Source organism: Nerophis lumbriciformis, linkage group LG10 (assembly GCF_033978685.3).
Source record: "Nerophis lumbriciformis linkage group LG10, RoL_Nlum_v2.1, whole genome shotgun sequence".
Classification (NCBI taxonomy): domain Eukaryota; kingdom Metazoa; phylum Chordata; class Actinopteri; order Syngnathiformes; family Syngnathidae; genus Nerophis; species Nerophis lumbriciformis.
In genome coordinates this window covers 40876036-40899508 of record NC_084557.2, presented here as the reverse complement: position 1 = coordinate 40899508, position 23473 = coordinate 40876036, and the positions used below count along the sequence as shown (strand labels likewise).

At 36.6% G+C, this 23473-nt stretch overlaps 3 protein-coding genes across 6 annotated transcripts in view; all 3 read right to left on the bottom strand.

Moving 5' to 3' along the window:
• Positions 1–3142, bottom strand: part of LOC133612782 (prolactin-like) — a 34191-nt gene extending 31049 nt beyond the window's left edge. Inside the window, exons 1-2 of the mRNA XM_072914023.1 lie at positions 3133–3142; positions 1283–1452 (exon numbers count right to left, since the gene is read on the bottom strand). Coding sequence (XP_072770124.1) covers positions 1283–1452; positions 3133–3142 — 180 coding nt within the window. The remainder of the gene's footprint in view (positions 1–1282; positions 1453–3132) is intronic.
• A 4481-nt stretch (positions 3143–7623) lies between these two features.
• szl (sizzled) lies at positions 7624–20470 on the bottom strand. 2 transcript variants are annotated; one of them, XM_061969599.2, is made up of 5 exons: positions 20372–20470; positions 12340–12674; positions 12105–12271; positions 8147–8239; positions 7624–8061 (listed from the first exon to the last, which is right to left on the bottom strand). In XM_061969599.2, exons 2-5 carry the CDS (start codon positions 12618–12620, stop codon positions 7745–7747), a joined length of 858 nt encoding a protein of 285 aa, XP_061825583.1. In that variant the 5' UTR covers positions 12621–12674; positions 20372–20470; the 3' UTR covers positions 7624–7744. The 2 variants fall into 2 exon arrangements, with proteins under 2 accessions (XP_061825583.1, XP_061825584.1); XM_061969600.2 differs by having other exon boundaries at positions 12340–12648.
• The window catches only part of mov10l1 (Mov10 like RNA helicase 1), a 54239-nt gene continuing 51031 nt past the window's right edge, over positions 20266–23473 (bottom strand). For all 3 annotated transcript variants that reach the window (XM_061969595.2, XM_061969596.2, XM_061969597.2), the window contains 3 exons: positions 21455–21595; positions 21281–21372; positions 20266–20470 (listed from right to left, as the gene is read on the bottom strand). In XM_061969595.2, coding sequence (XP_061825579.2) covers positions 20443–20470; positions 21281–21372; positions 21455–21595 — 261 coding nt within the window. In that variant the 3' untranslated portion in view covers positions 20266–20442. The remainder of the gene's footprint in view (positions 20471–21280; positions 21373–21454; positions 21596–23473) is intronic.

The window sequence follows — 23473 nt, the reverse complement described above, 5'->3', positions numbered from 1 at the left end:
ACTTGTATGGAGAGACATTTATTTTTATGCAAACACATGAACACAAACAAAAATGAGTTAACAGAATTGGTTACATTTTTAGTCTAAAATTTTTTTGTGTGCAGACAAATAGTTTTTTTGGCGTAATAATCTTTTTTATCAACAATATTTTTTGGTTGTAAATAGTTTTTTGGTTCCAAATTGTTTTTGAGGTTGGAAATATTTTAGGGTGTTACAAATCATTTTTTGGTGGCAAATACGTTTTTGGTTGTAAATCGTTTTGTTGCTTTTTTGTTACAAATAGTTTGTTGATTTTTTTTAACGACAAATTGTTTTTTTTGGGTTGGAAATCGCTTTTTTTTGGTTACAAATTGTTTTTGTGGTTAAAGATATTTTTGGTTAAAAATATTTTTGGGGGGTTACAAATCTTTTTTTCTATTTGTTACCAATCGTTTTTTGGGACTAGATATCTTTTTTTTTTGGTTACAAATAATTTTGGGTGTAAATAGCTTTTTTAGTTTCGAATATTTTATTCTGGTTGAAATCGTTGTTTTCTTTTACTAATTCTTACTTTGGTTACAACTCAACTTCAATTTTGTGGGCGGGGTCTCCTCTAAACAATATGTTAAAAGCCCTTTCATTGGTCAGTCATGGAGGATAGTGACCAAGTGGGCGTGGCTGCTGATTATTTCCGCCTACAAACAGACCAAAGACATGAACATACTGACCAATAAAAGGCTTCTAACATATTATTCTGAGGAAACCCCGCCCACAAGTACGCCTTCCGCCCGATTGTAGCTGAGATAGGCTCCAGCGCCCCCCGCGACCCCAAAAGGGAATAAGCGGTAGAAAATGGATGGATGGATGGATGGTTTAAAAATATTTTTTTGGTTGCACAATAAGAACCCATTTCTTGTTGCTAGGCAGAATTGATGGAGCACAACCATGTTGCTGTTGACATTACTGAATAAATAATTTTCACATGCTTTCAATTATTTGACTTCATATAACTTTTTCCACACAATTGCAGATTATTTGTAAAAAAAGAAAACAAAAAAAAATATTTTAAGTGAGTACAACATTGATATTATTGTATTATACTGTACATTACAACTAACGACACTACATTACAATGATTTCCATGTAATAATAATAACGATCTAAATATTCTATTTCCTACAATAATAGCTCTGCTGCCTTTTCTGCAGACGACACAGGTTCGATTCCCGGCCATTGGAGATGTCCAGTGTTGCAGGTTGATCCCAAGCCAATACTTATTATACATTTTCCTATAAATCCTCACAAACTCAGCATGCAGGTCGCTGGAAATGCTGTGCATCCTGGACGATTGTTGGATGACGCGTTCAAAGACGTCTGCCAGCGTGGGAACATGGCACTTCGCTCCAAAAGCGCAGATCGGCGCGCTCCTGACCCTCAGAGAGAGTTGCAGCAGTGTGAGGACTGCAAAATAACCTGCGTGGAGCGTGGGGAAAACATAAAAACAAAGAAATAAAAGTATTATTAAAACGAATAAATACAGGTATTATTTAAACAAATACAAGTATTATTAAAACAAAATGGTTAAAACCAATAAATAAAAGTATTAATAAAATAAATAAAATTGTTATTAAAACAAATAAATACAAGTATTATTAGATTAGATAGATTTATTGGTCCCTGTGGGGAAATTCATGAAAACAAATAAATACAAATATTATTAAAACAAATACAAGTATTATTAAAACAAATAAATACAAATTATTAAAACAAATAAAATAATTATTAAAACAAAGAAATACAAATATTAAAACAAAGAAATACAAGTATTATTAAAACGATAATAAAACAAATACAAGTATTATTAAAACAAATAAATACAAGTATTATTAAAACAAAGAAATAAAAGTATGATTAAAACAAAGAAATACAAATATTAAAACAAAGAAATACAAGAAGTATTATTAAAACGTCATGTGTCATGTTTTCCTTTCTATTTGAATTTTTTGTATTATATATTCTAACTTTCTATTTTTTTAAATGTTATACTTTGTAGCACTTTGAGATTTTAACAAATGTAAAGTGCCTTACATTATTATTATTAAAACAAATAAAAGTATTATTAAAACAAATAAAAGTATTATTAAAACAAAAAATACATGCATTATTAAAACAAATAATTACAACAAATAAAAAAAATTAAAACAAAGAAATACACATATTAAAACAAATAAATACAAGTATTATTAAAACAAAGAAATACATGTATTATTAAAACTAAGAAATACACGTATTATTAAAACAAATACAAGTATTATTAAAACAAAGAAATAAAAGTATGATTAAAAAAAAGAAATACAATTATTATTAAAACAAATACAAATATTAAAACAAAGAAATAAAAGTATTATTAAAACAAAGAAATGCAAGAAGTATTATTAAAACAAATACAAGTATTATTAAAACAAAGAAATAAAAGTATTATTAAAACAAATACACGTATTATTAAAACAAAGAAATAAAAATATTAAAACCAAAAAAATACATGCATTATTAAAACAAATAAAGATATTAAAACAAATAAAAATATTATTAAAACAAATACATTTATTATTAAAACAAATACAAGTATTATTAAAACAAATAAAAATATTAAAACAAATACATTTATTATTAAAACAAATACAAGTATTATTAAAACAAAAAAATAAAAGTATTATTAAAACAAACAAATATAAATATTAAAACAAAGAAATAAAAGTATTATTAAAACAAAGAAATGCAAGAAGTATTATTAAAACAAATACAAGTATTATTTAAAAAAATAAAAATATTAAAACAAATACATTTATTATTAAAACAAATACAAGTATTATTAAAACAAAGAAATGCAAGAAGTATTATTAAAACAAATAAAAGTATTATTAAAACAAAGAAATAAAAGTATTATTAAAACAAATACAAGTATTAAAACAAACAAATAAAAATATTAAAACAAAAAAATACATGCATTATTAAAACAAATAAAGATATTAAAACAAATACAAATATTATTAAAACAAAGAAATACATGTATTATTAAAACAAATACAAGTATTACTAAAACAAAGAAATAAAAGTATTATCAAAACAAAGAAATACATGTTTTGCTTTGACCTCTCGTCATGGTTCCTCTCTTGGCGGCAGACGTCCGGGGCGATGCTGGTGCAGATTGGACGAGCGTATTTATGTTGTCACATGACTCGTTTATTTCAAGGCTTTGTAAAGGAAACTCAGGCGGAAAAACTGCAGCAATGTGTGCAGCATCCATAAGTTGATGAGAGGGATTATTATAGCGACATACTTTAATTGGCTGCTAAAGTCCAGAACCACAACAATAAAAGGTTAGTCACGTTAATACCTTTATTAGAAAGGTGCATTTTTAAAGTGCACATGCTAAACTTACTTGCAGGTTTTGCCTGATTTTTCGAGCAGTGATGATTTCATTTCACAGATTCAGCCATGCCGAGCAAATGTAAAGTGAACAGGAATTCATTTGGGGCCACATACGATTATAATAAATAAAATAGCCTGGAACAGGAACAGGACTGGAGGCTTGCACAAAACTGTTCCCTGCAAGTTCTGCCCAGCAGCAAGCAGTGGTACAACATATTACATCCAGTTTTTGGATGCAATTGTGCTCCACAGGTTCTACCTAGCAACAAATGGGAAGTAACAGGAACAGGTTTTGAGGCACACGATTGCGCTTCACCAATTCTGCTTTTGGGACAATTCGGGTTGGGTTCTGCAAATTGTGTGAGTAAACAAGTGAGCAGGTTAACTTTATGTGAACAGGAACAGGTTTTGGGGCCACACATGATAATACAACACAGGTACTGCCTAACAGCAAGTGGCCGTCCCAATGTAATATGAGCAGGAACAGGAACAGGTTTAAGCGGCACACAGGGACTGTACACCAGGACTTTGACCTACTGTGTGAAGAACAGCAGGGACAGGATTTGGGCCACACAAGTTCCGCAAATTCTGCCAAGTAACAGGTGGCCGAGCAACATGAACAGGAACAGGTTCGGTTTGGGGAACACAGTTGAGTTCCGCCAATTGTGTTAGATGTAAATATAAACGGAATACAATGATTTGCAAATCATTTTCAACCCATATTCAATTGAATATGCTACAAAGACAAAATATTTTTTTTTGCAAATAATCATTGACTTTAGAATTTGATGCCAGCAACACGTGACAAAGAAGTTGGGAAAGGTGGCAATAAATACTGATAAAGTTGAGGAATGCTCATCAAACACTTATTTGGAACATCCCACAGGTGAACAGGCAAATTAGGAACAGGTGGGTGCCATGATTGGGTATAAAAGTAGATTCCATGAAATGCTCAGTCATTCACAAACAAGGATGGGGCGAGGGTCACCACTTTGTCAACAAATGCATGAGCAAATTGTTGAACAGTTTAAGAAAAACCTTTCTCAACCAGCTATTGCAAGGAATTTAGGGATTTCACCATCTACGGTCCGTAATATCATCAAAGGGTTCAGAGAATCTGGAGAAATCACTGCACGTAAGCAGCTAAGCCTGTGACCTTCCATCCCTCAGACTGTACTGCATCAACAAGCGACATCAGTGTGTAAAGGATATCACCACATAGGCTCAGGAAGACTTCAGAACCCCACTGTCAGTAACTACAGTTGGTCGCTACATCTGTAAGTGCAAATTAAAACTCTCCTATGCAAGGCGAAAACCGTTTATCAACAACACCCAGAAACGCCGTCGGCTTCGCTGGACCTGAGCTCATCTAAGATGGACTGATACAAAGTGGAAAAGTGTTCTGTGGTCTGACGAGTCCACATTTCAAATTGTTTTTGGAAACTGTGGACGTCGTGACCTCCAGACCAAAGAGGAAAAGAACCATAGTTGTAGGCGCAACGTTGAAAAGTCAGCATCTGTGATGGTATGGGGGTGTATTAGTGCCCAAGACATGGGTAACTTACACATCTGTGAAGGCGCCATTAATGGTGAAAGGTACATACAGGTTTTGGAGCAACATATGTTGCCATCCAAGCAACGTTACCATGGACGCCCCTGATTATTTCAGCAAGACAATGCCAAGCCACGTGTTACATCAACGTGGCTTCATAGTAAAAGAGTGCGGGTACTAGACTGGCCTGCCTGTAGTCCAAACCTGTCTCCCATTGAAAATGTGTGGCGCATTATGAAGCCTAAAATACCACAACGGAGACCCCCGGACTGTTGAACAACTTAAGCTGTACATCAAGCAAGAATGGGGAAGAATTCCACCTGAGAAGCTTAAAAAATGTGTCTCCTCAGTTCCCAAACGTTTACTGAGTGTTGTTAAAAGGAAAGGCCATGTAACACAGTGGTGAACATGCCCTTTCCCAACTACTTTGGCACGTGTTGCAGCCATGAAATTCTAAGTTAATGATTATTTGCAAAAAAAAATAAAGTTTATGAGTTTGAACATCAAAATATCTTGTCTTTGTAGTGCATTCAATTGAATATGGGTTGAAAAGGATTTGCAAATCATTGTATTCCGTTTATATTTACATCTAACAATTTCCCAACCCATTTGGAAACAGGGTTTGTATATATACCGTATTTTTCGGACTATAAGTCGCAGTTTTTTCCATAGTTTGGCCGGGGGTGCGACTTATACTCAGGAGTGACTTATGTGTGAAATTACTAAGACATTAGTGTAAAATATCAACTAATATTATTTAGCTCATTCACGTAAGAGACTAGACGTATAAGATTTCATGGTATTTAGCGATTAGGAATGACAGATTGTTTGGTAAACGTATAGCATGTTCTATATGTTATAGTTATTTGAATGACTTACAATAATATGTTACGTTAACATACCAGGCACATTCTCAGTTGGTTATTTATGCCTCATATAACGTACACTTATTCAGCCTGTTGTTCACTATTTTTTTTTTATTTTAAATTGCCTTTCAAATGTCTATTCTTGGTGTTGGGTTTTATCAAATAAATTTCCCCAAAAAATGCGACTTATACTCCAGTGTGACTTATATATGTGTTTTTCCTTCTTTATTATGCATTTTCGGCCGGTGCGACTTATACTCCGAAAAATACGGTATATGTTTTATTATATATATATGTCTTGTATGTATATTGCTACTACGGTACATTTTTTGTCTATTTTATACCTGCATTGTCCTTTCCATCCTTTGTAACCGAGCTGCTGTGTGGAACAATTTCCCTTGTGGATCATTAAAGTTTGTCTAAGTCTAGATCTAAGTCAGTGGTTCTTAAACTTGTTGGAGGTACCGAACCCCACAAGTTTCATATGCGTATTCACCGAACCCTTCTTTAGTGAAAAATAAAATGTTTTTTTTCAAATTCAAGACAAAGTTATATTTTTTTGGTAACACTTTCGTATGGGGAACATATTCTAAGTAACAAAGACTTAATTTAGAGTTTTTTGGACACTAGGGGAATATATTCTAAGTCAGTGGTTCTCAACCTTTTTTCAGTGAATTTTTTTTTAATTCAAGTACCCCCTAATCAGAGCAAAGCATTTTTGGTTGAAAAAAGAGATAAAGAAGTAAAATACAGCACTATGTCATCAGTTTCTGATTTATCAAATTGTATAACAGTGCAAAATATTGCTCATTTGTAGTGGTCTTCCTTGAACTATTTGGAAAAAAAGATAGGTTTTTATTTATATTTATAAAGGATTTTTGAATTGTTGCTATTTTTAGAATATTAAAAAAAAAATCTCACGTACCCCTTGGCATACCTTCAAGTACCCCCAGGGGTACGCGTACCCCTATTTGAGAACCACTGTTCTAAGTAACAAAGACTTAATTTAGAGTTATTTGGACATTAGGGGCAAATATTCTAAGTAACAAAGACTTAATTTAGAGTTATTTAGTTAGGGTTAGGGCCAGGGTTAGAGGCTTAGGGTTATAATAAGGCCATGCCGAATAAGGCATTAATAAGTACTTAATGACTAGTTAAGAGCCAATATGTTACTAATTTGCATGTTAATAAGCAACTAATTAATGGTGAATATGTTCCCCATACTAAAGTGTTACCATGTTTTTTTTACTGGTGCACAAAATGAACCGTGCATGAACATCACCTTGTTCAAAACCAACACAATGCATAAACTCACAACAAATTACACACCTGCAAATCAGTGTGACTTCTGCTGTTGCCGTATCCGTAATATGCCGATAGGGAGAAGTTTTTATTTACACGATGAGTCGGGTGTGTCTTGACCTCCGCCGAACCCATGAGGCCGACTCACCAAACCCCTAGAGTTCGATCGAACCCAGGTTAAGAACCACTGGTCTAAGTCTAAGTAAGATTGTGATTTCTGCCTAGCAACAAGTGGCCAAGTAGATGTAACAGGAACAGGTTTTGGGGGACCCAATTGAGCTGTGCTAATTCTGTCTGCAGAAACGTGAGGGGAACAGGAACAGCTTTTTTGGGTACGTCAAATTCGAAAAGTTCCTTGCTGTGCAGAAGTCAGTAAGGATGTATTTTTGCTTGACATCATTACAAGCCGTAATGAATACAAACAAAAGGTATAACGTATTATTTTATTGTTTTCAAAACAAGTCATAAATAGAAAATAGAATCTAGAGAAAATATAAACATTATGTACAAGTTGGAGTGCGTTCTATTTCAGTGTGCTATAGGAGCAGAAATGAGACCAGCTCTTAAACTCATCAAGTTTTTTCCCCAAAAAATTCACAAGGGAAAAAACAACTCAAACTTGACATCTGTGACGCTTCCACTTGCGTGTTGCCATGGCGATGTTTGCATCCTTCCTGTGCCAGGGGAAGAGGCGAGTGATGGCGAGGATGCCGTCCGCCTGCACGGAGCCAGTCAGCACGTAGAGTTGAGAGCGGCCGGGTCGCACCAGAGCGTTGGAGCAGGGCAGGTTGATGAGCAGCCATTGGTGGAGGAGGTGGTGGGTGTCGTACGGCAACAGGGGGCCCTGGCGGATGAACTCCACCCGGCCTTCCACCTTAAACTCGGGGTCGCCAGTGAGGAGGCGGCGGCGGTGCAGCTTGGCGCTGACGGCTGTGGAGATGACAGAAGAAGTGTCTTAAATGCCTGCTCTTGCTTAATATATAGACACAAGACCGACATGGCTGATGATTCTTACCAAAGTCATGCTGGCAAAAAGCATCCAGGACTGTTCTCATGGCAGGAGCTTCTACCACTGTGGGGCAGTTCTGACAGGCCGCTTTGGGCAAATCTGTCATTAAAACACAACGTGAGTCAAATATTGCAACCATTTTACAAGGAAAATGAACAAAAGTCAAGAAAGCAAAACACATGGAAGTATGCCCCCTAGTGGTTTATTTTTTATTGTCAATCTTAATGTCACATTTTTGACACAATTAGTTTAAATTAGAGATGTCCAATAATGGCTTTTTTGCCGATATCCGATATTGTCCAACTCTTAATTACTGATTCCGATATCAACCGATACTGATATATACAGTCGTGGAATTAACACATTATTATGCCTAATTTTGTTGTGATGCATTAAACAATGTAACAAGGTTTTCCAAAATAAATCAACTCAAGTTATGGAAAAAAATGCCAACATGGCACTGCCATATTTATTATTGAAGTCACAAAGTGCATTCTTTTTTTTAACATGCCTCAAAACAGCAGCATGGAAATACATTCATTTCTTGTTGCTAGGCAGAATGGATGGAGCACAATCATGGACCACAAAACCTGTTGCTGTTGACATTATTGAATAAATTATTTTGACATGCTTTCAATTATTTGACTTCATGTAACTTTTTCCACACAATTGCAGATTTGTAAAAAAATAAATAAAAAAAACATTTTAAGTGAGTACAACATAAAATTGATTAAATTAGTATATAAATATAAAAAAATATATATTTTTTGCTCTATTTTTTAAAAAAGAATAATGAAAAAAAAAAAAAATCGTTTTTTTTATGTAAAATCCTAAAACTAGTAAACCTATTTTTCTGTATAACACTGTAGTTTTAAATGACAAAAGAAAAAAAACATTTGTAAGTGCTATGATCTTCTGGGTGCTTTTTTTCCTTACGACCTTTGCCGTCCATACATTTAAGGGAAAACTAAAATATCTACAATAAAAAGGCTTCTAACATATTGTTCAGAGGAAACCGCGCCCACAAGATTGTAGTTGCATTGTATCCCCCCAAAAATATTTTTAACCAAAAAAAAGGCTCCAACAATAATTTTTGTTAGCATTTTTTGTTGTTTTTTTTTAAATCCAAAATTTGGGTTGAACATTTTTTTTTGGTTGCAAACTCATTTTTTGTTTGGTTGCAAAAAAAGACACCCATTTCTTGTTGCTAGGCAGAATTGATGGAGCACAATCAAGGACCACAAAACCTGTTGCTGTTGACATTACTGAATAAATTATTTTGACATGCTTTCAATTATTTGACTTCATGTAACTTTTTCCACACAATTGCAGATTATTTGTAAAAAAAACAACCAAAAAAAACATTTTAAGTGAGTACAACATTCAACTAATTAAATTAGTATATAAATATAAAAAAATATTTTTTTTCCTGTATTTTTTTTAAAAGAATAATGAAAAAAAAAATCCTGTTTTTTTATGTAAAATCCTAAAATTAGTAAACCTATTTTTTTTATTTATAACACTATAGTTTAAAATGACAACAGAAAAAAAACATTTGTAAGTGCTATGATCTTCTGGGTGCTTTTTTCCTTACGACCTTTGCCGTCCATACATTTAAGGAAAAACTAAAATATTTAGAATAAATTCAAATCCTAATTAATATTGTTTAGTATTGTAAAATGACAACAGAAAAATAATTGTAAGTGCTACGATCTTCTGGGTGCTTTTTTTCCTTACGGCCTTTGCTGTCCATACATTTAAGGAAAAACTAAAATATTTAGAATAAAAAGGCTTCTAACATATTGTTCAGAGGAAACCCCGCCCACAAGATTGTAGTTGCATTGTATCCCCCCCAAAATATTTCCAACCCAAAAAAAAAGACTAAAACAAAAACTTATTTTTGTTTCCATTTTTTTTTTTTTTTAATCCAATATTTGGTTTGAAAATCTTTTTTTGGTTGCAAACTCATTTTTTGTTTGGTTGCAAAAAAAGTCACTCATTTCTTGTTGCTAGGCAGAATCGATGGAGCACAATCATGGACCACAAAACCTGTTGCTGTTGACATTACTGAATAAATAATTTTGACATGCTTTCAATTATTTGACTTCTTGTAACTTTTTCCACACAATTGCAGATTTGTAAAAAAATAAATAAAAAATACATTTTAAGTGAGTACAACATAAAATTGATTAAATTAGTATATAAATATTAAAAAATATATATTTTTTGCTGTATTTTTTAAAAAAGAATAATGAAAAAAAAAATCCTGTTTTTTTATGTAAAATCCTAAAACTAGTAAACCTATTTTTTTTTTATAACATTGTAGTTTAAAATGACAACAGAAAAAAAACATTTGTAAGTGCTATGATCTTCTGGGTGCTTTTTTTCCTTACGACCTTTGCCGTCCATACATTTAAGGGAAAACTAAAATATCTACAATAAAAAGGCTTCTAACATATTGTTCAGAGGAAACCGCGCCCACAAGATTGTAGTTGCATTGTATCCCCCCAAAAATATTTTTAACCAAAAAAAAAGGCTCCAACAATAATTTTTGTTAGCATTTTTGTTGTTGTTTTTTTTTTAAATCCAAAATTTGGTTTGAACATCTTCTTTTGGTTGCAAACTCATTTTTTGTTTGGTTGCAAAAAAAGACACCCATTTCTTGTTGCTAGGCAGTATTGATGGAGCACAATCAAGGACCACATAACCTGTTGCTGTTGACATTACTGAATAAATTATTTTGACATGCTTTCAATTATTTGACTTCATGTAACTTTTTCCACACAATTGCAGATTATTTGTAAAAAACAAAAAAAACAAAAAACATTTTAAGTGAGTACAACATTCAATTAATTAAATTAGTATATAAATATAAAAAAAATAAAAATGTTTTTTCTGTATTTTTTTAAAAAGAATAATGAAAAAAAAAATCCTGTTTTTTTATGTAAAATCCTAAAATTAGTAAACCTATTTTTTTTTATTTATAACACTGTAGATTAAAATGACAACAGAAAAAAAAACATTGTAAGTGCTATGATCTTCTGGGTGCTTTTTTTCCTTACGACCTTTGCCATCCATACATTTAAGGAAAAACTAAAATATTTAGAATAAGTTCAAATCCTAATTAATATTGTTTAGTATTGTAAAATGACAACAGAAAAATAACACTTGTAAGTGCTACCATCTTCTGGGTGCTTTTTTTCCTTACGACCTTTGCCGTCCATACATTTAAGGAAAAACTAAAATATTTGGAATAAAAAGGCTTCTAACATATTGTTCAGAGGAAACCCCGCCCACAAGATTGTAGTTGCATTGTATCCCCCCCAAAATATTTCCAACCAAAAAAAAGGACACCAACAAAAACTTATTTTTGTTTGCATTTTTTTTTTTTAAATCCAATATTTGGTTTGAAAATCTTTTTTTGGTTGCAAACTAATTTTTTGTTTGGTTGCAAAAAAAGTCACCCATTTCTTGTTGCTAGGCAGAATTGATGGAGCACAATCATGGACCACAAAACCTGTTGCTGTTGACATTACTGAATCAATTATTTTGACATGCTTTCAATTATTTGACTTCATGTAACTTTTTCCACACAATTGCAGATTATTTGTAAGTGAGTAATTTTAAGTGAGTACAACATTCAATTAATTAAATTAGTATATAAACATCAAAAAAATATATTATTTTTTGCTGTATATTTTTAAAAAAGAATAATGAAAAAAAAATCCTGTTTTTTTATGTAAAATCGTAAAACTAGTAAACCATTTTTTTTTTATAACACTGAAGTTTAAAATGACAATAAAAATAAATAAATTTGTAAGTGCTATGATCTTCTGGGTGCTTTTTTTCCCCTTACGACCTTTGCCGTCGATACATTTAAGGAAAAACTACAATATATAGAATAAATTCAAATCCTAATGAATATTGTTTAGTATTGTAGCAGAGCGTGAGTGCGGCGTTTCACCTTTAGCAAAGTGGCTGAACTTGGCGTGAGGAGACAAGCAGGTGTCCTCCTCGGTGGGGAAGCGCTCGCAGTCAAGTGCTTCTGGCCAAGGGTGACCCTGGCAGGCGAGCACGGGGGCACAGCTGTCCCTCACCGCCACGCACAGGCTGCGACAGGGCTGGATGAAACTGAAAGCAGAGCAACGTCCGGCCGTTAGAAATCAAGTGGGAGAAGACAAAGAGGAAAGTGTCCTTACGTGTCGAGACAGACGGGAGCGATGAGCGAGCAGAGGAAGGCTTGGGCCTGAGGATGGCAGCCCGTCTGCAGCAGCGGCCTCCAGTCCTCCGAGCGAGGCACCACCTCCCCTTCCAGGTTGCTGTGGCCCAAAAAGTTGGGAAGGCGCATCTCGGAGTAACCCACGTCCTTGCACACCTTCATCTGGTGGGGGATGGCCACGCACCGGGTGGACTGGCCCAGGTCGAAGGCCGCCAGAGGGGACGCCCAGAGAGCGATGATGAGGACGAGCGCGGCGGACATGTTGCGAAGAGGACAGGCGGCGGTGTGGCTGACCGAGGGGACGCAGAGGGGCGGCTTTATAAAGAGCACCCAGAGACAGTTGTCACACTCTTATCACGCAGCTATCAAAGAGACGATGTGTTTGGAGACAACGACTTGTTTTGTCATGGCTGCAGACGGGGGGGCACAAGGAGGGTGGGTGCACGGGAGGGAGGGAAGGAGGGGGTCAACGGGAAATCACTGCCCAGTGAAGGTGGGTCCCAGGAGCCTACTAGACTCCAAGGTTGGCCCCAGGAGCCTGCTAGACTCTGGGAACACCCAAAATACATCACCGTTTTTTGTAGTCTGCGGCAAACAATGTCCAATCAATAGCATGTATTTTAGTTTTTTAATGCATTATTTGTGATTTCTTTTGTTCTTTGTACTGTAATAATCATTACCAGTATATATATATATATATATGGATGGAATATATATATATATATATATGGATGGAATGCTGCGATGAGGTGGCGACTTGTCCAGGGTGTACCCCGCCTTCCGCCCGATTGTAGCTGAGATAGGCTCCAGCGCCCCCCCGCGACCCCAAAAGGGAATAAGCGGTAGAGAATGGATGGATGGATGGAATATATATATATATATATATATATATATATATACATATACATATATATCAGTGTTAATTTTGTTGAATAAAACTGTTCATTTTGACAGCAGTTTAGTTTTAACCAGTCTTTTGATGAAAATATGTTTTAGTTTGAGTAATTTTTAGTCATCTAAATTGATTTTAGTTTTACTCGATGAAATTCCCCAACATTTTCGGAGACGAAAATTTCAACGGAAGGTATAAAGGATAATGCATTTATGAAGGTGATGGCAGAGCGTCTCAAAACTCAATTCACAACAATACCTGCTTTAGTCAGGGGAAAATGGGTCGTTGACGATAAGACAAACATTTTTAGTCAACAAAATGAACACTGGTTGTATGTATGTGTATACACACACACACATATATACAGCCGTGGTCAAAAGTTTACATATACTTGTAAAGAACATAATGTCATGGCTGTCTTGAGTTTCCAATAATTTCTACAACTCTTATTTTTTTGTGAGAGTGATTGGAGCACATACTTGTTGGTCACAAAAAACATTCATGAAGTTTGGTTCTTTTAGGATTTATTATTGTGACCAAATCTGCTGGGTCAAAAGTATACATACAGCAATGTTAATATTTGCTTACATGTCCCTTGGCAAGTTTCACTGCAATAAGGCACTTTTGGTAGCCATCCACAAGCTTCTGGTTGAATTTTTGACCACTCCTCTTGACAAAATTGGTGCAGTTCAGCTAAATGTGTTGGTTTTCTGACATGGACTTGTTTCTTCAGCATTGTCCACACATTTAAGTCAGGACTGCAGGAAGGCCATTCTAAAACCTTCATTCTAGCCTGATTTAGCCATTCCTTTACCACTTTTGACATGTGTTTGGGGTCATTGTCCTGTTGGAACACCCAACTGTGCCAAAGACCCAACCTTCGGGCTGATGATTTTAGGTTGTCCTGAAGAATTTGGAGGTAATCCTCCTTCTTTATCATTGTGCCATTTAAAGCACCAGTTCCATTGGCAGCAAAACAGGCTCAGAGCATAATACTACCACCACCATGCTTGACGGTGGGCATGGTGTTCCTGGGATTAAAGGCCTCACCTTTTCTCCTCCAAACATATTGCTGGGTATTGTGGCCCAACAGCTACATTTTTGTTTCATCTGACCACAGAACTTTCCTCCAGAAGGTCTTATCTTTGTCCATGTGATGTCAGATGAAACAAAAATTGAGCTGTTTGGCCACAGTACCCAGCAATATATTTGGAGGAGACAAGGTGAGGCCTTTAATCCCAGGAACACCACGCCCACCGCCAAGCATGGTGGTGGTAGTATTATGTTCTGGGCCTGTTTTGCAGCCAATGGAACTTGTGCTTTAAATGGGACAATGAAAAATGAGGATTACCTCCAAATTCTTCAGGACAAGCTAAAATCATCAGCCCGGAGGTTGGGTCTTTGGCGCAGTTGGGTGTTCCTACAGGACAATTACCCCAAACACAAGTCAAAAGTGGTACAGGAATGGCTAAATCGAGCTAGAATTGAGGTTTTAGAATGGCCTTCCCAATGTCCCGACTTAAGCGTGTGGACAATGCTGAAAAAGCAAGTAAATTTTAGAAAACCAACAAATTTAGCTGAACTGCACCAATTTTGTTAAGAGGAGTGGTCAAAAATTCAACCAGAAGCTTGTAGATGGCTACCAAAAGTGCCTTATTGCAGTGAGACTTGCCAAGGGACATGTAACCAAATATTAACATTGCTGTATGATTACTTTTGACCCAGCAGATTTGCTCATATTTTCAGTAGCCCCATAATAAATTCATAAAAGAAGCAAACTTCATGTTTTTTGTGACCAACAAGTATGTGCTCCAATCACTCTATCACAAAAAAATAAAGAGTTGTAGAAAGTATTGGAAACTCAAGACAGCCATGACATAATGTTCTTTACAAGTGTATGGAAACTTTTATGACATGAAATTTAGACAAGTACTACTCGTGCAGCAGACAGAACGTCTACTTCTTCTTGGCAGCCAGCTTCCTTAATTGGAGCTTTCTTTATCAAAGCAGCGTCTGACTGAAGTCACCCAATCTTTGATCTGGATTCTGCCTGATGCAAGCTGCCTTCCTTTGGCTGCTTTATTAGCTACTGCAAATATATATTCTAGTGAGGGCATTTGAGAGTCCAAAGCAGTTTCAATGTCCTTCTTATGGCAACGCCCGAGCGAAGACACCAGAGATTTTGTCCAAAAGGATCACTGGTCTCCACTTTGAGCTTGTATAGTCCATCACTAGAATGACAATGGAGCATGTTTGGATGGTTTGATGTCGTCTGCCTCCAATTGTTGATGTCTATCTTATGCCTAAATGCCCTCTAGGCCTTTTCAGGACTTTCCCTTCCTTGAATCAGAGGACTCAGTGGCCAGATGGAAGTTTATCCAGGACTTGATGATGTGGACAAGCTCAGCCTGCAGCCCGACATCGGCCCCCAATTTAACTTTTGTTTGTTTACAACCCCTTCTGATATAGGCTGGTTCCACTACGGGTAGACGAGTGCGACCCGTGAGAGGGGACTAACTAGGCAATTAGAGTCACAGACCAATTTAGGAGGACAATGGCTCCACATATTTAACGCGCTCCTCCTGCCAGGAGCCCAGCAGGGGTCTGTTATTGGTCCTAATGGCCGCCCTGTAGACACGCTGTCTGTGTTGCTAATGTGCAGCCTGCCTGCCTCACTTATATGGGATGGATGGGCACCTGTCTGCCAAGACACAAGTCACATTTTGGCCCTGAAAGCTGAAACCGTATTTCAAAAATTCAAACAGAGGGAGAGAATTAACGTTTTTGCCATGGTCCAGTCAGGGCCTAGACCTAAATTCAACAGAAAATTGCAGCGGTTACTTAAAGGGGAGCAGTGCACAAGAGATGCCCTCCCTCCCACTTTTGGAGTGATCTTGCATTGAGAAATGTGCCAATAAGTCAATTATTTTCAAATGAATTATGTATTGATCAATTAAAGAAAAATGCGCCCAAAATGCACTATGTTGCATTGTATTCACATTTGTGCCCAGATCCACACAAAAACATCAATCATTTCTTCCCCGGTTTATGTACCAACCCTTTGAAAAGGTCAAATAAGGTAATTGGCGGAGGTAAGAAGGTCTAACATCAACAGAACACAACACTGTCTAAATAATACTATAATTCATTTAAAATATGAGTACAGAATAAAATAATAAAATTCTGGCCACAGTATTTCTTTTAAGCACATTTTTCAAAATTGATAAGAGTTATATCAAGTACATTTCAATGTTTTTTTATACATGAAAATGTGTTCTCATTTTTGTTTTGTGTTCAGTTTTTATAATCACAAATTAGTCATCAAAATTCAAATATAGAGCAATTATCTATTAAGTTAAAAAAAAAAAATTCAATTTACTGCAAGCTATATAAAGGTTTTCCATACTATTTTTCCACATAGCATTTCAGATTAAAACGGTATTTTGAGTTTTGTTTGCTTTAGGCCTTAAAAAAATGCAAAAAGAGTTACGGAACACACAGAACAAACGTCAAATCAGTATAATATTGATACAATACTGTGTAAGTCTTTAAAGACAGTTTTTCCTCAGGTCTGCCACCACCACTTCCATTTTTTGTAGTGAACTTGCAACATTTTTATCGTGCAGTTGTTTTAGGAGTTTATGTGTTTAACATTTGCACCATTTTTAGCTTGCATGTGTTTTTTAATGGTGCGTGGTAATGGTTTTAAATCCACGCATCCATTAATTTTCTACTGGTTGTGCCTTACGAATCATTTGTGGAAAAAGAATCACAATAATTTATTTTTTTGAGAGGTGATAAACATTTTCAAATAACTCTTTCCACTATTTTAAATATTTACAAAAAAACAAATAAAGAAAACAATGTAACTGAAACAGCAGCAACAAAACATCTTTAGTCTTTTTTTATATTTTGGCCCTGTTGGTCACCGTAGGCTATAGAAAGAAACAGTTAAATTTTTTTAGAACAAAGACAACGTCAATATGCATTCGTCCCTCATTTCTCGCTGTTAATTGTTTTATTAAGCGGTATTTATTGGTTCCAGACCTGACCGCGATAAGTGAATTACCGCAAGAGGAGGAATTATTATTCAATAATAGAATAGTTTCATAGCTGGAGGGATTAAAAAAAACAAAAACTTATTGATATTCAAAATATTTTTCTTAAACATAACTCGCGCTCTCAAGACATAAAACAACATCCACATACACACCGTTAGAATCATTTTACCCAACATTCAGTAACTTGGAAAAATACCAAAACTTGTTCGTTAATATGCTATGCACTACCTTACATGTATTATATTGAGTTCATTTCGCCATTTTTATGCTTGAAATTGCTTTATTTAGGCCAAAAATATACCAAATTTGTTTGAATATGCATATTTTGGACTAATAGGCCATAGCCAAACGAAAAAACACATACATGAAGGATGACTATCTATAAAAATGTGACCTTTGGTACAAACCCCGTTTCCATATGAGTTGGGAAATTGTGTTAGATGTAAATATAAACGAAATGCAATGATTTGCAAATCCTTTTCAACCCATATTCAATTGAATGCACTACAAAGACAAGATATTTGATGTTCAAACTCATAAACTTTTTTTTTTTGCAAATAATAATTAACTTAGAATTTCATGGCTGTAACATGTGCCAAAGTAGTTGGGAAAGGGCATGTTCACCACTGTTACATGGCCTTTCCTTTTAACAACACTCAGTAAACGTTTGGGAACTGAGGAGACACATTTTTTAAGCTTCTCAGGTGGAATTCTTTCCCATTCTTGCTTGATGTACAGCTTAAGTTGTTCAACAGTCCGGGGGTCTCCATTGTGGTATTTTAGGCTTCATAATGCGCCACACATTTTCAATGGGAGACAGGTCTGGACTACAGGCGGGCCAGTCTCGTACCCGCACTGTTTTACTATGAAACCACGTTGATGTAACATGTGGCTTGGCATTGTCTTGCTGAAACAAACGTTGTTTGGATGGCAACATATGTTGCTCCAAAACCTGTATGTACCTTTCAGCATTAATGGCACCTTCACAGATGTGTAAGTTACCCATGTCTTGGGCACTAATACACCCCCATACCATCACAGATGCTGGCTTTTCAACTTTGCGCCTATAACAATCCGGATGGTTCTTTTCCTCTTTGGTCCGGAGGACACGACGTCCACAGTTTCCAAAAACAATTTGAAATGTGGACTCGTCAGACCACAGAACACTTTTCCACCTTGTATCAGTCCATCTTAGATGAGCTCAGGTCCAGCGAAGCTGACGGCGTTTCTGGGTGTTGTTGATAAACGGTTTTCGCCTGGCATAGGAGTTTTAACTTGCACTTACAGATGTAGCGACCAACTGTAGTTACTGACAGTGGGTTTCTGAAGTGTTCCTGAGCCCATGTGGTGATATCTTTTACACACTGATGTCGCTTGTTGATGCAGTACAGCCTGAGGGATCGAAGGTACGGGCTTAGCTGCTTACGTGCAGTGATTTCTCCAGATTCTCTGAACCCTTTGATGATATTACGGACCGTAGACGGTGAAATCCCTAAATTCCTTGCAGTAGCTGGTTGAGAAAGGTTTTTCTTAAACTGTTCAACAATTTGCTCACGCACTTGACAATTTTTTTTGACAAAGTAGTGACCCTCGCCCTATCCTTGTTTGTGAATGACTGAGCATTTCATGGAATCTACTTTTATACCCAATCATGACACCCACCTGTTCCCAATTTGCCTGTTCACCTGTGGGATGTTCCAAATAAGTGTTTGATGAGCATTCCTCAGCTTTATCAGTATTTATTGCCACCTTTCCCAACTTCTTTGTCACGTGTTGCTGGCATCAAATTCTAAAGTTAATGATTATTTGCAAAAAAAAAAAAGGTTTATCAGTTTGAACATCAAATATGTTGTCTTTGTAGCATATTCAACTGAATATGGGTTGAAAACGATTTGCAAATCATTGTATTTCGTTTATATTTACATCTAACACAATTTCCCAACTCATATGGAAACGGGGTTTGTATAAAAATTTATTATTTTCTAATTCTATTTTGTTTTACATTAGACAAACCTGCTCTACTGCATTCTAACGTGTGTTCTTTACATGTGACCTCTCATATAAAACATAATTGTGCCCAAATGTGGACTTGTAATCTTGGTGCACTGATGGGACGGCGTGGCGAAGTTGGTAGAGTGGCCGTGCCAGCAATCGGAGGGTTGCTGGTTACTGGGGTTCAACCCCCACCTTCTACCATCCTAGTCACGTCCGTTGTGTCCTTGGGCAAGACACTTCACCCCTTGCTCCTGATGGCTGCTGGTTAGCGCCTTGCATGGCAGCTCCCGCCATCAGTGTGTGAATGTGGAAATACTGTCAAAGCGCTTTGAGTACCTTGAAGGTAGAAAAGCGCTATACAAGTAAAACCCATTTATCATTTTATTTATTTATGCAATGTGTTTTTAAGTGCATGACTCAACAGTCCAGCTCCTGGAAACGATTGGATATTTTTCTCCAGTGGCCACATCAAAGACAAGGTGGTTTCTGGGGAAGAAAGGACTAAGAGAGTGTAAGGGGTGTCGGAGAGGGGGGGGGTCCTCAGATAAAAGCTGTCTCCTCCCAACATATAAGAGGCTCATTAACTTAACAAATTGCCCCCCCCCCAATCCCTTGCATCCTGCTGGGCTCCAGTAGGACTGACATTGGTGGTGCAGACTGTCACTAACACTCAATTGTCACATCCAGTCTCCGGGTCTCAGCGGGCAGACGCTGCCACGCCAACAGACAAGTCGCCCCGCAAAAAAAACCTCCAGCTCGTGCCTCCGCTAAGGCGAACAAGACGGCGGTTATTACACGCAGTCGTCACAGACGTTTCAAGCTCCTCCTGCCTCTCGGCTAAGACATGATAGTTGTTTTGTCTATGATGCAACCGGCCAGGAATATGCGTCAGGTTTAATGGACAATCTTACGCACGGTCAAGCGCATCAGCTAAATTAAACAAGAAACGGGCCACATTGTTTACAGACGTCATCTTTTATTTGTATCCTACCGAGCTGAGCTTTGGCCGCGAGACAAAAAAAGATGGGTTTGTGAAAGCGGTATAGATAACGACGATCACTCACATGGCAAACTTAGACAAGAAAACATGGAAATAACTTAGATGATGTTCACTCCGGCAGCAGCAGCAGCGTCATCATGCAGCACACGGATCTATTGCAGCTCTGTGGACATACAGGACCACTTCATGATGTATGTCAGCAATAAGGTTAAATGCATTTGCTTTTCATTCAGAAGTTACCAACTGCAAAGTACAGCATAATAAGAATGAATACAACAAAATGAACTAAAACCGCTAACCCTTTGAAAACACCTGGACAAGAAGGATGGAAATGTGCGGATTGTTTGCAAATTTCTCATAGTAGGTCGTAATAATGTCATAATGTCATTAGCCGTATGTTTTTCTACATGCCAATTATACTCGCATCTGCTTGGCAGAACTCATTTGTCAAAGTAATGATATCATTACCATTATTATATAATTAATTATATTGCTCATATTGTACTGGGCAGCCAGACATGATTGACAGCATAAAAATAAGTCAACCTCTGTGTAATAAAACTGTTATCCCTTTGAAGATGCCTGACAGACAAGGGGAACAATAACGATAAAAATGTGCCATCATTTTTTTTTTATGTCAAGGCATTTTAATGTGCTTTCAGACTATGCTAATTGTGTTAGCATCTGCATCACTAACATGTCATTGAGATTCAATTCACTGTATTAATCATACTGTACTTAACAGTCCAGAACTTTAAATATATCCTGGTAAGTTCTTTTTCCTGTTACATGGTTATCGTCACATATGTTGAATCCGTGGAATCACATAAAATACAAAAATACATAGTGAAGTAGTTGGGCTTATTCTTTAGCTGCTCACTGAGCTGAAATCTCACAATACTTCTGTTTTTAATGGTGTCAAAATGGTGGCCAAGTTTTTATTTTTATTTTGTATTTCTAAAAGCATGCTTACATCTTAGTGTCTCTTATGGAGGAAGGGGGGTCGCAGCCTACATACGCCCCGCTGGTGTAACAATAGTGAAGGAGCATCCCGAAGCATGGATCCTAGGGAGGAGAAAACCCATACTGTATATCATTCATGTAATACAAACATAAATAATAGATTAAATTGCTTGTTTCATCTCACCCTGATGAGAATGTGGGGGTTCCCTATGATCAGCAGCAAGGCTTTGGAGCGTGTGATGGCCACATTGAAGCGTTTAGGGTTGGTAAGGAAGCCAAGCGTACTCTGCAGATCATCACTCTTCACCGATTCATTAGAGCGAACCTACAGTACTCAAATGTTGAATGGACACATTTGTAGATTAACCTTTTATAAAATGATATCCATGAAAAACTAGTGACATTAATGCAAAACCTTACAGTAAGTAAATACAATTTTCTGCCAACACTTTACCCACTACTTTAATTTCAATAAAACTCCATGGAGGATGTGCGTAAGCCAATAAAAACTACCTCTACCTACTCAACATACATCCTGGTTGGTGTCACACGATATAAATCAGGCGGGTGTCCAAACTTTTTGCAGCGAAGGCCACGTATCTTATACACTTTGTGCATGAATGTCATTGCAATTTCTATACCGCTTATCCCACTACGGACTTCAGGCAAGATCTGAGGTACCTCCTAGACTGGACACTTATCCAAAAAAGTCAATACACTTCTTGTGGGGGCGGCATGGCGTAGTGGGTAGAGCAACCGTGCCAGAAACCTGAGGGTTGCAGGTTCGCTCCCCACCTCTTACCATCCAAAAATCGCTGCCGTTGTGTCCTTGGGCGGTACACTTCACCCTTTGCCCCCGGTGCCACTCACACCGGTGAATTGAATGATGAATGATAGGTGGTGGTCGGAGGGGCCGTTGGCGCAAATTGCAGCCACGCTTCCGTCAGTCTACCCCAGGGCAGCTGTGGCTATGAAAGTAGCTTACCACCACCAGGTGTGAATGAATGATGGGTTCTATGTGTAAAGCGACTTTGGGTACTTAGAAAAGCGCTATATAAATCCAAGTTATTATTATTATTGTATATTGGTACATTCATAAGTTTAAGACCCTCGTGGTAGGTGAATTTCCATGAAGTATGAGCACTCTTTATTGTAGAAAATACAGTATGCTTTGAAAATCTTTATAAGCCTTCTACACAGCTTTATCACATACACATCTAAATTATATGCATTTTCAAATGAAAACTTAAAAGGGAACTGCACTTTTTTGAAATTTTGCCAACTGTTCACAATCATTAAGATAGACAAGGAGAAAAAAGGTTGGGGTTATTTCGCTTTCTAACATATAAAAATCGTTTTGTTCTAGGTGGCTAGCAATGCAGCTAATGAGAGCAATCAATTCCACCTCTAAATCACATTAAAAATGCATTCAAAAACCGTCAACAATACTTAATTTACATTCTGTAACCTGTATAATAACCAAACTGTCGCAACATTGTCACACTGAGGAAATATTTTTCTAGCGTACTAACACATCGGCGTGCTTTGGTAATAGATGTAAAAGCTAGCTTCTACAACAACACAAAACTTGTTTGGAGTTTGTAATACACAACACTGTGATAGAACACCAATCTGTACTGACTGAAAAACATGAACAATCATATTACAGTTTGTGTAAAGTATTATTTCATGTTTTGTTTGTACACAGCTAGCCAGACAGTATATGTACTGTAGTTGCACTAACACACATGACGTGCTGCGTGTATCATGATCAATATTCAAGTGACTCACTCGCTGGACAGTTCGTCTGGTCTAGTTGGCCGGGGACGTTTCCAGTTGATTTTGGGTAAACAATCCATTTATGTCGAAATCGCTTGTCTACAAGTTCCATATATATAGCTTCAAAATCGCTTAATTCCCAACGTTTCACTCTTCCTTCGCTTCCAAAGTATAAGGTTGTAAATCCTCATTTGTCCAAAAATAGTCGTCTTTGATGTCTGTTACCAAGTCTGCCATGATTAGAAAACACCTTCGTGTTTGATTCCGAAAGTAGGAACACACATGTTGCCAGAAGTCAGACATGCGTTGCTATGGAAACAGAAATCTATGCGCTAAAGGTATCAGTCCCGGAAATGATTAAAATGACCAAAATACGGTAAGTATTGAACTTTCTACATATTGTTTTGAAGGTGTCTGTTACTAT

Coding starts and splice junctions, on each gene's coding strand:
- szl (XM_061969599.2), bottom strand. CDS start 12,620: ATGTCCGCCGCGCTCGTCCTCATCATCGCTCTCTGGGCGTCCCCTCTG. Junction 12,272..12,339: donor GCTCCCGTCTGTCTCGACAC/GTAAGGACACTT, acceptor CTCTGCTTTCAG/TTTCATCCAGCCCTGTCGCA. Junction 8,240..12,104: donor GTTCAGCCACTTTGCTAAAG/GTGAAACGCCGC, acceptor TTTTAATGACAG/ATTTGCCCAAAGCGGCCTGT.